Here is a 17500-nt window from a genome sequence, read left to right as displayed (position 1 = left end):
CAGGGGGCGTGACCCCCGTGTCCTGGTGTGCCAGGGGGCGTGACCCCCGTGTCCAGGAGATACAGATTCTACACCACAAGGTCATATGAGGTAGGTAGGACGCGACGGGCAGACAGACAGAGGCAGACAGACAGACAGGCAGAAGCAGACAGAGTGATCGAGCGGTCTAGCCAAGGTGCAGAGATAATAAAGCAGCTACGCGTCAGGAGGATGAGATAGGGAGCATAAAGTGAGGAAGAATGAGAAAAGCGATAATTGAAAAACTTGGTGGAAGGGGAAGACGAAGAAGAAGAAGAAAAGGAAGGAATGAGAGAGAATAGGAAGCAACACGAATGGTAACAGTCTCTCTCCCCCCTCCCTCCCTCCCTCCCTCCCTCACTCCCTCTCCCTCTTTCTCTCCCCCACTGCCTCTCCCTCTTTCTACAACAACGTCTCTCACGGCAGAAAGTCAGTTACAATCATTCCTCAGAGAGAAAAAAACAAATACAAAAAATTAAATCCCAAGACAAAATAGCATTGCAAATATGTCAGATTACCTTCTTGAAGCCAGCAGCCGGAAACGATCCCAAAGGACAGAGCCTCGGTCGTTTCATTTCCCACCAGTAAGGAAATGTGCCGTAATGACTAGCGGGGAGAACGAGAGAGATGAGAGAGAGAGAGAAAGAAGGCGTCTAGGGCCGGTAATTCTCATCAAAAGAGGTGATATATGCCTCCAATTACTCCGGATATCGTATTATTGGATTTGGGTGCGCGGGTGAGTGATGTACGATAAGCAGGGGGAGACGCGCGGTATCCTCTTTCCTTTCCCATTTCATTCTCCTTATTCTCATTCTTTTCGTCTCTTCATTCAGTCTCTCTGTTACTCCAGGCCACCGTGTTCCTATCCCACCCTTTTCCGTCATGTCTTTACTCCATCTCCATCATCTTCGTATCATATCTTGCATCATTTCCTCCTTTCCTTCCCATTCTATAATACTTTCTCTTTTATTCCCCATCCCATTTCCCTTCCACCATCTTCCCCTCTTCCCCTACCTTTAATCTCTTCTTCCCCCCCTCCCCTACCCCCCCCCCCCCTCTATCATTATTGCCCGACGGAGTCTGGCGAGCAAATAAAAAAATAACAGATGATGGTAATCAAAGAGAAAAGATAAGGTGAAGGATTAAAGACAGTGGATGAGGGAAAATGGGCGATAACGGGGGGGGGGGGATAAGGAGGGGGATGACGGAGTGGGAGAAATAATGGATTTTGGTCAATAGGGGGTATATAGGCCTAGGTGATAGATAATAGGGGTATATAGGCCTAGACGATAGATGACACTGGTATGAGGACGAAGGGGTTGTTGTTGGTGGTGATTGTTGGTGGTAGTGGCACCACGAGCAATCAACAGGCACCAACCATCCACCCCCACAGGCACCAACCATCCACCCCCACAGGCACCAGCAATCCTCCCCCACAGGCACCAGCAATCCACCCCCACAGGCACCAACAATCCTCCCCCACAGGCACCAACAATCCACCCCCACAGGCACCAGCAATCCACCCCCACAGGCACCAACCATCCACCCCCACAGGCACCAACAATCCACCCCCACAGGCACCAGCAATCCTCCCCCACAGGCACCAACAATCCATCCCCACAGGCACCAGCAATCCACCCCCACAGGCACCAACAATCCACCCCCACAGGCACCAGCAATCCACCCCCACAGGCACCAACAATCCTCCCCCACAGGCACCAACAATCCATCCCCACACAGGCACCAACAATCCTCCCCCACAGGCACCAACAATCCACCCCCAGTTCGAGAGCGCGAGAAATCGCGCGGAAAACAGGAAAGCCAATGGACTTGCAAATTATAGCACAGGGACACACAGGCGGGAATTTATCAGACACGAGGTCAACCTTCCCCGAGGGAGACTTTACCCCCGTCCTCTCCACCCTGTCACCTGTCCCAGGAGAGTGCCCAAGGGCGCGGGGTGCCTGAAGTCCTGCCCCGGACCTGTCCCCCAAGAGAGTGCCCATGGGCTGGAGAGTGGATAGAGAGGACGGTGGGACCGGGCATGTGATAGGGTAAGCGGCAGGCCGCTCTCTATTCGTCACTCCGTAAACAAATATCAACTGTTTCGTCCGACCAAAGACGTACGCACCCTAGCCACCCACCTAACCCTCGTCGAGGTCGATGCACAGTAAATGTTAATATTCTTTCTTTATCGTCACATTTGTAACGGATTGGTCAGTTCCGTAGATAAGGGGACGTATTTGGTGAAACGATTTGTGGTAACACGTCAATGACGTATACTTGTCAACCTCGTCAACCCCTTGTCAACCGCAACCAGCTATCAACCCATACACCCCACCAACCCCCCATCAAACACCTCCCCCCACCCACCCCCCAACCTATCAAACGCAAACTCATAATTTATCAATTCTTAAAAAAATATGAATGCGCCCTTCAACCTCCTACCCAAAAAAATCTCTCTCCCGGGATGAGTTTCACTTCCGGCGTCAAGAAACTAATTTATGGCTGGCTGAAGAATGAGGGATTAATCTGGCTGGTAGGAGCTGGGGATGAAGCCACAAACACCAGAGGCTTTGACTCTCAGAGCTTCAAGGCTTCACAGAGCGACCTGAGGGCTGGCAGAAGAAAATAAACACACTTAAAAACCGACCCCCACAAGATGGAATTCTTCACTTTGACTCAATTTGCTTTTTGCTTTCAGGTGGAAATGGGATATATATATATATATATATATATATATAAATATATATATATATATATATATATATATATATATATATATATATATATATATATATATATATATATATATATATATATATATATATATATATATACTTGCCCTCCTGAGCGCCTCAAAGACTCTCATATTCCCAAAATGTTGAGATGTATTACTAATTATTTTTGTTTGCTTTATTTGAATTAATAATTTTTGAGAGAGAATGGTTTCTCAGCTCGACTTGAGCACTCCTTGTTAGATGTCTAGGAATCGGTGATAGCTTCTACAGTTCAGATATCTTGTGTGTGGTGATATACGTCGTCTGGTTATCCAAGAAGATGACAGTTTACACATCTCGACTACCACCAAGGTGTACTCAATCCAGAGTTCCTGAGTACCGTCACTCATTAAGACGCGGTACTAACTCGAGTCCCTGGAAACACAAACCGAAACTGTCTCTATTTTCCGCTTGTTACAACTTGTAATAAAGTTGTTACATCTTGTCTTAACGTGTTTATGACGTATTAGAACGTTGTTACAACTTGTTATATTGGTTGTTATAACTGGTTAGGAGGTGTTAAAACTTGTTCGAACGTTGTACCAACGTCGTAGTTTCGGTGTGTGTTTGGTGGGGAGTAATTCCTGTTCACTGTTCAACTCTCATGTCTGTCATGAAGTGACAGTGGGGGGGGGGGGGGCGTTCTTCAAGATGGCGGTGGTTACCTAACAAATACAAATATCCTGTCGTTAGCCTGGGTGACTGAGGGAGGGGTGACGGTAATGATCCAATCACCTGGTTTACGATCCCCGTTCAGAACGCCTGGTGTTGCTAACGACGTAAGCGTTGGTGTTTGATCTCGCTTTACTGATAGCCTAGGCCTAAATATGCCGCACGTACACACACACACACACACACACACACACACACACACACACACACACACACACACACACACACACACAAAGGCGTAGAGGAACTTCCGGAATAACAGAACACCAGAAAGCAGAGAGAGATACCAGAGAACCAGGAATGAGTACGTCAGGGTGAGAAGAGAAGCAGAGAAAAATTTTGAAAATGATATAGCAAACAAAGCCAAGACCGAACCAAAGCTACTCCACAGTCACATCAGAAGGAAAACAACAGTGAAAGAACAGGTATTGAAACTTAGAACAGGCGAGGACAGGTATACAGAGAATGACAGAGAGGTGTGTGAGGAACTCAACAAGAGGTTCCAGGAGGTCTTCACAATAGAACAGGGTGAGGTCACTGTGCTAGGAGAAAGGGAGGTAAACCAGGCGGCCTTGGAGGAGTTCGAAATTACGAGAGAGGAGGTCAAGAGACACCTGCTGGATCTGGATGTTAGAAAGGCTGTTGGTCCAGATGGGATCTCACCATGGGTACTGAAAGAGTGTGCAGAGGCACTTTGCCTGCCACTCTCCATAGTGTATAGTAAGTCACTAGAGACGGGAGACCTACCAGAAATATGGAAGACGGCGAATGTGGTCCCAATATACAAAAAGGGCGACAGACAAGAGGCACTGAACTACAGGCCAGTGTCCTTGACTTGTATACCATGCAAGGTGATGGAGAAGATCGTGAGAAAAAACCTGGTAACACATCTGGAGAGAAGGGACTTCGTGACAAATCGCCAACATGGATTCAGGGAGGGTAAATCTTGCCTTACAGGCTTGATAGAATTCTACGATCAGGTGACACAGATTAAGCAAGAAAGAGAGGGCTGGGCGGACTGCATTTTCTTGGATTGTCGGAAAGCCTTTGACACAGTACCGCATAAGAGGCTGGTACATAAGCTGGAGAGACAGGCAGGTGTAGCTGGTAAGGTGCTCCAGTGGATAAGGGAGAATCTAAGCAATAGGAAGCAGAGAGTTACGGTGAGGGGTGAGACCTCCGATTGGCGTGAAGTCACCAGTGGAGTCCCACAGGGCTCTGTACTCGGTCCTATCTTGTTTCTGATATATGTAAATGATCTCCCGGAGGGTATCGATTCATTTCTCTCAATGTTTGCGGACGATGCTAAAATTATGAGAAGGATTAAAACAGAAGAGGACTGTTTGAGGCTTCAAGAAGACCTAGACAAGCTGAAGGAATGGTCGAACAAATGGTTGTTAGAGTTTAACCCAACCAAATGTAATGTAATGAAGATAGGTGTAGGGAGCAGGAGGCCAGATACAAGGTATCATCTGGGAGAGGAAATTCTTCAGGAGTCAGAGAAGGAAAAAGACTTGGGGGTTGATATCACGCCAGACCTGTCTCCTGCAGCACATATCAAGCGGATAACATCAGCGGCATATGCCAGGCTGACCAACATACGAACGGCATTCAGAAACTTGTACCTGGTTACCTGGTTGATACCTGGTTGATGGGGTTCTGTGAGTTCTTCTACTCCCCAAGCCCGGCCCGAGGCCAGGCTCGACTTGTGAGAGTTTGGTCCACCAGGCTGTTGCTTGGAGCGGCCCGCAGGCCCACATACCCACCACAGCCCGGTTGGTCCGGCACTCCTTGGAGGAATAAATCTAGTTTCCTCTTGAAAATGTCCAATTTTCATGATTCTTGTGTAAAGAATCATTCAGAACTTTGTATACCACATATGTCAGGCCAATCCTGGAGTATGCAGCCCCAGCATGGAGTCCATATCTAGTCAAGGATAAGACTAAACTGGAAAAGGTTCAAAGGTTTGCCACCAGACTAGTACCCGAGCTGAGAGGTATGAGCTACGAGGAGAGACTACGGGAATTAAACCTCACTTCGCTGGAAGACAGAAGAGTTATGGGGGACATGATCACCACATTCAAGATTCTGAAGGGGATTGATAGGGTAGATAAAGACAGTCTATTTAACACAAGGGGAACACGCACAAGGGGACACAGGTGGAAACTGAGTGCCCAAATGAGCCACAGAGATATTAGAAAGAACTTTTTTAGTGTCAGAGTGGTTGACAAATGGAATGCATTAGGAAGTGATGTGGTGGAGGCTGACTCCATACACAGTTTCAAGTGTAGATATGACAGAGCCCGATAGGCTCATGAATCTGTACACCTGTTGATTGACGGTTGAGAGGCGGGACCAAAGAGCCAGAGCTCAACCCCCGCAAACACAACTAGGTGAGTACAACTAGGTGAGTACACACACACACACACACACACAGGGGGCGGGTGGTGGCTGAGTGGACAGCACGCTGGATACGTAGTCCTGTTGTCCGGGGCTCGATTCCCGGCGCCGGCGGAAACAGATGGGCAGAGTTTTTTCACCCTGATGCGCCTGTTATCTAACAGTAAATAGGTACCTGGGAGTTAGACAGCTGTTACGGGTTGCTTCCTGGGGGGTGTGTGTGTGTGTGTGGCAACACCCTAGGGCTGGGTGTTGCCAGCCAGGGCCAGCCAGGGGCCAGCCAGGGCTAGCCAGGGCCAGCCAGGGCCAGCCAGGGGCCAGCCAGGGGCCAGCCAGGGCTAGCCAGGGGCCAGCCAGGGCCAGCCAGGGCCAGCCAGGGCCAGCCAGGGCCAGCCAGGGCCAGCCAGGGCTAGCCAGGGGCCAGCCAGGGCCAGCCAGGGCCAGCCAGGGCCAGCCAGGGGCCAGCCAGGGGCAGCCAGGGCCAGCCAGGGCCAGCCAGGGCCAGCCAGGGGCCAGCCAGGGCCAGCCAGGGCCAGCCAGGGCCAGCCAGGGCCAGCCAGGGCCAGAGTTGGGGACATAACGAGTGTGTTATCTCCCCAGGACCTCCCTCTCCCTCCGCCGGGCCAAACTTTCCTCATTTGTTCCTGTTTTTCAATCCCCCTTTTACGCCGATTTCAAGTTTACGCAGCGAGGAGGGGTAGTTAGGCCAGGGGGGGGAGGGGTAGTTAGGCCAGGGGCAGGGGTAGTTAGGCCAGGGGGGGAGGGGTAGTTAGGCCAGGGGGGGGAGGGGTAGTTAGGCCAGGGGGGGAGGGGTAGTTAGGCCAGGGGGGGAGGGGTAGTTAGGCCAGGGGGGGAGGGGTAGTTAGGCCAGGGGGGGAGGGGTAGTTAGGCCAGGGGGGGAGGGGTAGTTAGGCCAGGGGCAGGGGGGTAGTTAGGCCAGGGGGGGTAGGGGTAGTTAGACCAGGGGGGGAGGGGTAGTTAGAGGGGGGGGGTTGTTGGGAGCGAGGGAGGGAGGGTTTATTTAGGGGGAGGGAAGCAATGCGAGAGGTAGGGAAAGGGAGGACCGGAAAGGGAGAAAGGAAGGGAGAAAGTGGGATAGGGAGGGAGGGAGGGAGGGAGGGAGGGAGGGAGAAGGGGGTAGAGGGAGAGAAAGGTAGGGGCAGAGAGTCCTGTGGCGTAGTAGGCTAAGTCATCGGGTCTTTCACCGAGGATCGCGGAGTCAATCCCTGGCGCAGGAGGACGAAAGCGTTTGTGCTATGTTTGCTTTCACCTGATGGCTCTGTTAACCTGGCAGTTAATACGTACCTGCTTAGACAAGGGTACGTATGGTCAGTAGATGGCCCGGTAAACACCACACACACACACACACACACACACACACACACACACACACACACACACACACACACACACACACACACACACACACACACACACACACACACACACACACACACACACACACACACACACACACACACACACACACACACACACACACACACACACACAGAGTGGTTGACAAATGGAATGCGTTAGGAAGTAATGTGGTGGAGGCTGACTCCATACACAGTTTCAAGTGTAGATATGACAGAGCCCAATAGGCTCAGGAACCTGTACACCTGTTGATTGACGGTTGAGAGGGCGGGACCAAAGAGCTAAAGCTCAACCCCCGCAAGCACAACTAGGTGAGTACAACTAGGTGAGTACAAACTTAAAAAAAAAAAACACTGGCCTCTCTCTAACGCTGGGAGAGATTGACTGGGAACGAATCTTCAACTGTTCGCCTTTAGTTCACCCAGCAACAGGGAACAAGGTTGTCAAGCAATTGGCGTGTTCCAGGACCCCAAACAAGCAGAGTTGAGATATTCCTCGTGAGATATAAGAAGGGAAAGTACTCACAGCCTGCTAACAGGAGTCAGTACCAGTCTGGGCCAGTACCCACTGTAGCTACATTGGGCGTGCACCCACTCTTTGTGAGTGAGTTCCACCGTCTGACGCACTTGTGTACGCTAGTGATTGATTGATTGATGAAGATTAAGCCACCCAAAAGGTGGCACGGGCATGAATAGCCCATAAGTGGTGGCCCTTTTGAGCCATTTCCAGTATCAATAAATAATACTGGAGATCTGTGGAGGTGCGACTGCACCCTGCGTGACGGGAAATGTCTCCCGTGGTACGCTAGCGCAAGTAATCACCATTAGAGACGAATACTTAACCTAAGTTGACCCATCCACACACTAGAAAGTGAAGGGACGACGACGTTTCGGTCCGTCCCTGGACCATTCTCAAGTCGATTGTGACCTGCTTAGGTCGGCTTGACAATAAATATGTTACCCTTATCGGTTATAAGACCCCCTTACGGTTTCACAATCGACTTGAGAATGATCCAGGACGGACCGAAGCGTCGTCGTCCCTTCACTTTCTAGTGTGTGGATTGATCAACATACTTCAGCCACAACATTGTGACTCATCGCCTGCATACCTAACCTAAGTTTGCGTCTTTAACTGTAAACAAGTTACTTAAAAAAATTGAGAATTACCAAAATTCTCAAAAAAGTTTAGCCAATAATCAATGAATCCCCAGCAACACCCGTTTAATTTGGCTGCTGTCGTATTTAACACAAACTTTCAAACTTGGCATAGATTTGAAAGGCAAAATAAGCCTCAGGAAAATTCAAACATTAAAATTTAAGACGAACGCGCTTTTGGATTCTCATTTCGGTCTCGAAACTCACTTTTAAAGCTTAATAAATTTTTCCATTTCTTTTCTGTTCCTTAGAATTGCAACAGGTAAGTGCAATAAAGTTGCAATACCGCGCAGGTACGAGCATCAGCGGGAGTTCAATGAAATCAGTTAAATATCTTAGTTAAATAACCTCATTATAAACTTTGTTATTTATTTAGAATGCGGGAAAATACAAAAGATTTTTGCTTAAAAATAGTAAGTCGTGTTTTAGTTACATTAAACATAATTACACAACTCATTACACCTATTACAGGGTGCGGTGTATACGAGGAACTCGTATATAAAAAAATTAACTTTTGGTTCAGGTACTTCCTCTGACACTATGTCAAGCCACTCACTGAGGAACTACCCAGAATCTCATGAAATTGTGTAGTATGATAATTGTGTAGTAGTAGTAGTTTAGTGTCACCTAGATGGGAACTCAGGGATCAGTAACCACCTATTAACTCGTGTTCACTCCCTCATACCCTCAACTTACCCTTCTCTCCCTTACACTTACCTTGAGTGACCATTACTCAAGTTCCCCTTATTTTCTCTCTCTCGTTCAGTCTACAGGTCAAGGTCATTTACCTCTCAATTAGAACCCCTTCACAAGAACAAGAACAAAGGTGTCTTAACAGACAAACCTTTATTACAAACAAAATAAACTATAAATATTGCCTTGGACGGGGTCCTTAATTTGCACCACGTTGCTTGGTCACAGTCTCTTCAAAACCCAGTCAAGCAACAAATCCACAAGGGCCGTGACGAGGATTCGAACCTGCGTCCGGGAGCATCCCAGACACTGCCTTAATCGACTGAGCTACGACAGGGTTAAAAGGGTTGAAACCGAAGTTCTACTGAACTTACTGGATCCCGTAGCCTCTCCGAGGCACAAACCAGGCTTTTACACAACCACCCCCCCCCCCTGCACCCGAGCTATGTCAATAGGTCGTTCTCACTCTTCGCCCTTACATCATCACACACAGAGATCACACTAACGTTTGTTCATTTGATGCATCACGTTAGTGTGATCTCTGTGAGTGACCAGTCAAGCAATAACGTAGGATATTATAGCATATACGTATAAATATCGTACCAATGCAGAACTCGTTATCAATATAATGATCTTGTTATAATCGCTATCCATCAAGAACACACACACACACACACACACACACACACACACACACACACACACACACACACACACACACACGCACACGCACACGCACACACACACACACACACACACACACACACACACACACACACACACACACACACACACCTATTAATCAGTGCCCAAACAACTGCTCAAGAACATAGTACAGAGTCCATGTCACAGATCACCGCTTCAATAATTATTATTATTTCTCCATATGGACAAACAGTACATCAACATGTACCTCACTGGGCTACCGTTTTCTTCTTCATCAATATCACTGGCCATAGGTAACATAGACATCATCAATCATAAGCCTTGACATATAAATCAATAAAAAACGAGAATATAAACTCACCTCCGTTCACTGCATCTAATAGACTGATACAATGATCTTATACAATGATCCTCTTGCATCAACTGTGGATTAATTCTCCTTCCCAGTCTGTCCTCCAAACGAGCTGTAGAACCATCAATCAACTGGTCCTCGAATAGATGACAGGTCCTTACAGCCATCATGCTGTAACCTGCAAGTTTACGATAAGATAATCTCTCTCCTTTCATGAACAACTAAACGATAATTTAAAACAAAATTCTCCTTTATACCATCTTCATTCTCCTGGCTCAGACCGCGATGGGTATGAAGGGTAAAAGTTGAACTCTATTAACCACACGTTTATATTTATTTATATTATTCAATGTAATGTTATTCTTGAATAATATTACCTTTTATTTAATTTTTTCTATCTTTTTATTTATTTTTGTACCCTAAAAGTTACCTTTTATTTACTTTTTTGTCCCAAAGTTTATACAAAACGGTTTATTTTTTTTTGCATTAAACACTTTGCAAATATTTTTTCCAAAACAATAACAAAATTCTTCCACCCTCCACACACTAATGGTTCACTAACAGTTCCATTAAACGCACCAACAGTTTTCACAATCTGCTTGTTAAACTGCCTTCTCGGCTTGCCATTGCCTTTGCATTATCACTTTTTACAATTTCAATATGCAACAAAATTAGTGTTTTTCATTTTAACACAAAAACACACACAAAAAAGAAAAACTCAATAGCATGTCTTAAGTACCATTTTCACTTCACAAAATAATTATTATCGGGAAAAAAAAATTCCGCACATTTCAAAACAGCTTCACTTAAAAAACAAAACACCATAATTTCCGTTGTTTTTTTCGAAAAATTAAAACAAACGTCCTTGATAAACGCAAGCCAAGATATAATGCTTCAATCACGAAAAGTTAACAAACACAGTTTTTCTTTTCCTGTTTTAATTTACGTCCTGTTTGGACCACTTACAAACGGTGAATGTCTAGGTTAGCTTGCCTCTCAAACCCTCATCCCCTCCCCCTCAAACCCAACGACACTAACAACTGATTAGCTGTTTAATTCAAGGCTATTAACTTCTGGAGGGCTGTTAAGGTCACACTACACGAGTTTACTAATCGACTTGCAAGTATACTTTCATCCTCAACATAGTCCAGGACAAGAGTATACTCTCAAGGTATATATATATACACTTAGAAGAAGAATCTAAGTGAAGCTTCTATTTTACCCAACTATTCGAAACATGTGGCCAAGATCAACAATTTTCTCGCAAGATCTAACGAGAACGCTGACGCACGATAACGAGATACAGGAGGGAGGAAGATTTCATAATATCTCAATTTAAATGCTAAGAACCACTTAAAGCTTTTTTTCCCCTATCTGATAAATATCCCTCTCAGTCTTCCCACGAGAGGCATCTTCAGCTGCCAGCTTGTCAAGCAACAAGGAGAGTGAAGACGTCTACCTAGACGTAGATGTCTTCTCTCTCCTTGTTGAAGTGAAGAGTGTCTACTTTGTCTACCTTGTGCTAGTTGACAAGGTAGACTGTCTACCGTGCGCTGGTTCCCGCGCACATTGCCTCCCGGCTGCTGGTTTGATCAGCCAGGCTGTTAGACCCTGCTTCTCGCAATCTGACGTATAAATCACAGCCCAGTTGATCGGGTGTCCTATGAAGGTGTTCATCAAGCTCTCTTTCTGAACAGCGTTACAGGACGGCTGTAGTTATGCCCTGTATGTTTAGAAGTAGAGCCGTAGAGTCTTGAATCTCCAGTGAAAGGATTCCACATACTTTATGTATTAATCAATTTATTCATAAAAATACTCATCAGAAATATTTTGCATTTATCCAAATAATAAGTACACAAAAATATTATCGCGTTTTCAAGTCTTAATGACAAAGGTATATATGTATATCTACACATGTGGAGATATCCTCGTAGCAACTATCTTGAGATCTTGAGGTTATCTTGAGATGATTTCGGGGTTTTAGTGTCCCCGCGGGCCGGTCCTCGACCAGGCCTCCACCCCCAGGAAGCAGCCCGTGACAGCTGACTAACACCCAGGTATCTATTTTACTGCTAGGTAACAGGAGCATAGGGTGAAAGAAACTCTGCCCATTGTTTCTCGCCGGCGCCTGGGATCGAACCCAGGACCACAGGATTACAAGTACAGCGTGCTGTCCGCTCGGCCGACCGGCTCCCGAACGAACTATAGTATGTTCCACTCCTATTCCACTTCAGTCCTGTTCCTTCCTCTATTTATCTATCCAGTTCCGTCCACCAGTCCATCCTCCTATCCTTCACATGCTCTATATCCAATTCCTAGGCGCATTCGACGCCATCCTTTACGCTCCTGACAGTAAATATCTCCGGATGGCCATAAATTGCCCGGGGTGAGTAGTCGAACACTCCTGTACATTCATAGAATAGAAATGCGAGCCTTTGGTGACGGGGATATAGAGGGCCGTCCCGACTCGACTTGACGGGGGATTTGCATCCTCGGTGTAATGCGAACGCATTGGAAAAATGCCAGAAATATGGGAGGAAAGAATAGAGAAGTGAGTGAGTGTGTGTGTGTGTGATAGTGTGTGTGTGTGATAGTGTGTGTGTGTGTGTGATAGTGTGTGTGTGTGTGTGTGTGTGTGTGTGTGTGTGTGTGTGTGTGTGTGTGTGTGTGTGTGTGTGTGTGTGTGTGTGTGTCAGACAGACAGACAAAAGCAAACGTCTGCCAGCCAGATGCATCTTATTCCATCCGGAAGACAGACATCACAACACCCTCCCAACGCAGCTGGCTAGGCGGCCCCCACACAACAAAAGTCTAAGAAAAGGCTCTCAGAATTTTGATTGCTTATTCCAACCTTTGAAAATGGAACAATTCTCTCGGGCGGTTTGATATGCAGATTTGGGGGAGATTCTAAATTAAAGGCCAAACTGAAGCTGTCTTGGCTACGTTAAGACTCAATTACGGCCATTTTCCACTGTGTAAGCTAGCGGCACTATTTTCCCAGCGAGTGCCCTGGCACTGTGCCTAGAGGAAGGGAGGGAGGGGAGTGGGGTTAAGAGGGGAGTGCCTACAGGAAGAGACTGAGCGCTGAGTGACAAGAAAAGAGGTCACAGTGGCGGAGAGATTGACTGATGAGACGAGGGAATAGTGTAGTTGAGATGTCGTGGACACTGTCAAGCTGAGAGCCAACTGGTGCCAGTGTTGTATAAAGGCTACACAACTCACCGTACACAGTAAATCACACCATCAATACCAATGCACACAGTGTCTAATATTCTATATAACATCACAAACACCACAGCTGGTCGGCCGAGCTGACAGCACGCTGGACTCGTGATCCTGTGGTCCTGGGTTCGATCCCAGGCGCCGGCGAGAAACAATGGGCAGAGTTTCTTTCATCCTATGCCCCTGTTACCTAGCAGTAAAATAGGTACCTGGGTGTTAGCCAGCTGTCACGGGCTGCTTCCTGGGGGTGGAGGCCTGGTCGAGGACCGGGCCGCGGGGACACTAAAGCCCCGAAATCATCTCAAGGTAACCTCAAGGTAACCACAGTTATAGCACCCGATATCTTATTCAGAGCATCCAACTTGCAATACACCTCACCCAACATTGTATATACAACTGCTAATACACTATACACAACACCCAATACACTATACACAACACCCAATACACTATACACAACACCCAATACACTATACACAACACCCAACACACTATACACACACACACACAACAATTCTTTCCCACCTTTAAACAGAACCTGGACACCAAACCCAATCTAACTCCGGCCTAACAATTCCACAAAAATATAATACTTAATATTAACATATATTTGGGAAATTAATATTAGGATTAACTAATAGAGATTTTTTTCAACAGCGCCTTTTTTTTTGGTCCCCAGTTTTAACGAGCATAACCCGAGGGTTGAAAATGGAATAATTGCAAACTAGAATCAAAACTCCTACAGCCAAACCAACTCTATGCCTCACTATACAGAAGACAATAATGTATATTTATTTATATATGAAAATCCAAAAATGATTACTAGCAATGAAATCAATTCATCGAATGTCGAAAAAGTTCACGACTTGCCGGCAGTTGCAACTTGAGTTGTTGTTGTTAAAGGATTTAGCTACTCAGGACGAAGTATCCATGTAGCACGGGCTATGGTGAGCCCGTAATGCAACTTGGGGCAATCGTGGACTCAGGATTGATGGTGTCAGAGTATATCTCATTTATATACTTTGGGGACTGGAAGCCGGCAGCAAGTTCTACAAAAACAATGGGTATATCTTGAGGTTATCTTGAGATGATTTCGGGGGTTTTAGTGTCCCCGCGGCCCGGTCCTCGACCAGGCCTCCATCCCCAGGAAGCAGCCCGTGACAGCTGACTAACTCCCAGGTACCTATTTACGGCTAGGTAACAGGAGCATCAGGGTGAAAGAAAGTCTGCCCGTTGTTTCTCGCCGGCGCCCGGGATCGAACCCGGGACCACAGGATCACGCGTCCAGTATTCTGTCCGCTCAGTCACCGGCTCCCACCAGGGTAAGAGGGGGCCTGGCGGCTGAGTGGACAGTTCTCGGTATTCGTATTCCTAGGGTTTCGGGTTCGATCCCCGGCGGTGGCGGAAACAAATGAGCAGAGTTTCTTTCACCCTAATGCCCCCTGTTAACTTAGCAATAAATAGGTACCTGGAAGGTAGACAGCTGATACAGGCTGTTTCCTGGGGGATGTTTAACAAAAAGTAGGCCTGGTCGAGGACCGGGCCGCGGGGACGCTAAGCCCCGAAATTATCTCAAGATAACCTCATGAAGAACGTTTCCATTCAGCAACCATCCCTAAGGCTTATGAATGAAAGGAACTGAGACCTTTGACGGCATTGTGAGTTGAAACTTTTCGTGAAGGCTAAATGAATGAAATAGACAAAAAGGCAATAGTTTACTAAGCCCAACTTAGCCTACATAGCAGCATACGTCAATGTGTTGATGTGTCTATACAGTATACCTAGGTCATAAAAGTATTTGTGTGTACGTCTGATAACATACTACTTGTGAAGGAGGAAATGTATATGTTTACCTCTCAGAATGTTGGGTAATATGTTTGTTTGTGATGTGTGTCTATGTATAGTATTAACACGTTGTACTGAACTGGGGTGAGAATAGCTTGAGCTACCTCATCCCTTTGTGTGTATTTTACCTCAATAAACTTATTTCAATTTCAATTTCAATTTCAATGTGTTGATGGACACTACTCTTGATTTTGAATTTGAAGATCATTTCCAGAGTTAAAAAAAAATCTTTGAAGTTTTGCTTATTTTTTTACGCTCCATAAAAGAAAGGAACAGGAACAGAACAGAACAATATAATCGCTGAAATCAAGAGAGCTGTGAGAGTACTAATCATTCATGGAAGGGTGATCAAATTCCTGTGGATCCCCTCCCATGTTGGAATATGTGGAAATGAACGAGCAGATGTGTAGGCTGCTGAAGGCGCTGAAGGAGACCATATTGAATACTTCATACCCAAGACTCTAACTACAAGTTAGAGGTATTGTCAGGCAACATCACAGTGACAATGTAACTGAGGAAAGGAGGATATGAAGCACAAATCAGTGAATCTGTACGCTGGCACAGCTGTGGTTGCAGCTGCCAATCCCAATCACCTATGGCCGCGGGAGAAAATCAGTAATAGCGAGAATCCGTCTTGGATACAATCCCCATGGAGATTTGGAAAGAAAACAACAGTTGAGCAGCGGAGTTACAGAATCTACGGTGAGAGTGACGGACACTGTCATGATCACTACCTGAAAGATTGTGAACACCCGAGAGACATTAGGAATATATGTAGAATAATAAACCCCTACATTATTTGAGTAGGAAAAACACTATTTGTTAAATCTAGATACTGTTCTTAAAAGATTCCCCCATTTTGTAACCGCAAGATAACGTAGATTTAAGGGTTGACCAATGTCAATCTTCTTGTTTGATGAGCTGTTCATTTGAGACAGTTAAGCAAGCCTCAGCTGTGTCTGGGTACAAGTGACAGGATGAACAACCCAGCGGGTTTTCTTCCAATTGGGGAGTGTTTTACATGCTGCTATGGCGGTGTGTACATGTCACTCATATCTCTGCCCAATAAACTCGCCATTCAGGGACAAAATTATAAAAAATAATTAAATCTAGAAGCTCCATAATAGGAAGGAGAAGGAACAGGAAACAGTATATGTTAACGCTCCATAAAAGGAAGGGAAAAGGAACAGAAAAGAGCGTATCTAGACGCTCCATAAAAGGAAGGAAAAGGAACAGAAAAGAGCGTATCTAGACGCTCCATAAAAGGAAGGAAAAGGAACAGAAAAGAGCGTATCTAGACGCTCCATAAAAGGACCACATAAAATATAAAAGAGGCTGACGCAGCCACCATCAAAGACATCAGACAAGAAAATACTTCTCTCGCGTCTCCAAAATAATTCTCACACCCGGGGGAAAAACTGTAATTATGGTCTTCCCATACGAACATTAAGGGCAATAACTCGATAATTGGGGAAATAATTGAGGCAATAATTGCTCACGCCCAGCGAAGCTGAAGATCCATATGATTTCGTTCTGGTATTTGGTATTTTGCGTTTTCGCTATACCCATGTGGATATGGTTATGAAAAAAGCAAATCCTGCAATAGGAAAAGTTTTACAAATTGCTAACTACTATATCGTGGTTAACTATGGGCTGGAGGGTAGAAGCGACGGTCTCGCTTCATGCAGGTCGGCGTTCAATCCCCGACCATCCAAGTGGTTGGATACCATTCCTTTCCCTCCGTCCCATCCCAAATCCTTTTCCTGATCCCTTCCCAGTGCTACATAGCCGTAATGGTTTGGTGCTTTCTCCTAATAGTTCTCTCATTTGGACTATCAGAGTCTAGAACCACAGTCCCACAAAAAAACAATAGACCACAGCACTACCTACTGAGCCACCAGCAGCCACAATAGAGAATGTTATCTTGAGGTTATCTTGAGATGGTATAGAGAAGAATCCCAGAGAAACCCAACTGCTGTACAACTGAAACTTAAGACCTTCCGTGGATGCCACTTTGGCACGAAGGAGTTAGGTGATTGATGTTCTAGGTCGTATAAAAATAAAGATCTTAAATTATTCATCAATGCTCCTCCCACACGAAACACATTCATCATGATAAGTGAAAGGGTATGAAGATATGAACAAGGAAACCCAGAGGAACAATGCATAATAGAAGAGGTTCTATATGTTGAGATAATCACATCAGCAGCACATGCTGGTGAACACGAGAGTAACCTCCTACGGACCAGGACAAGAATTCTTACAACATACATTCGACCAGATATAGAGTATGCAGCGCCAGCGTGAAACACACCCAGAGC

General features: G+C 46.0%; 2 protein-coding genes across 2 annotated transcripts in view; one reads left to right on the top strand and one right to left on the bottom strand.

Annotated features, from left to right (window-relative positions):
* The window catches only part of LOC123752117 (glutamine-rich protein 2-like), a 1533-nt gene extending 1448 nt beyond the window's left edge, over positions 1–85 (bottom strand). The window contains exon 1 of the mRNA XM_045734182.2: positions 1–85. This exon is cut by the window's left edge and continues 1448 nt beyond it. Coding sequence (XP_045590138.2) covers positions 1–85 — 85 coding nt within the window.
* The window catches only part of LOC123764210 (cell adhesion molecule Dscam2), a 343666-nt gene that overhangs the window by 64971 nt on the left and 261195 nt on the right, over positions 1–17500 (top strand). The window lies entirely within an intron of this gene.

This window comes from Procambarus clarkii, chromosome 82 (genome assembly GCF_040958095.1).
Source record: "Procambarus clarkii isolate CNS0578487 chromosome 82, FALCON_Pclarkii_2.0, whole genome shotgun sequence".
NCBI classification, from domain to species: Eukaryota; Metazoa; Arthropoda; class Malacostraca; order Decapoda; family Cambaridae; genus Procambarus; species Procambarus clarkii.
Note: the sequence above shows the minus strand (reverse complement) of the source record. Positions and strands in the feature narration are given on the sequence as shown.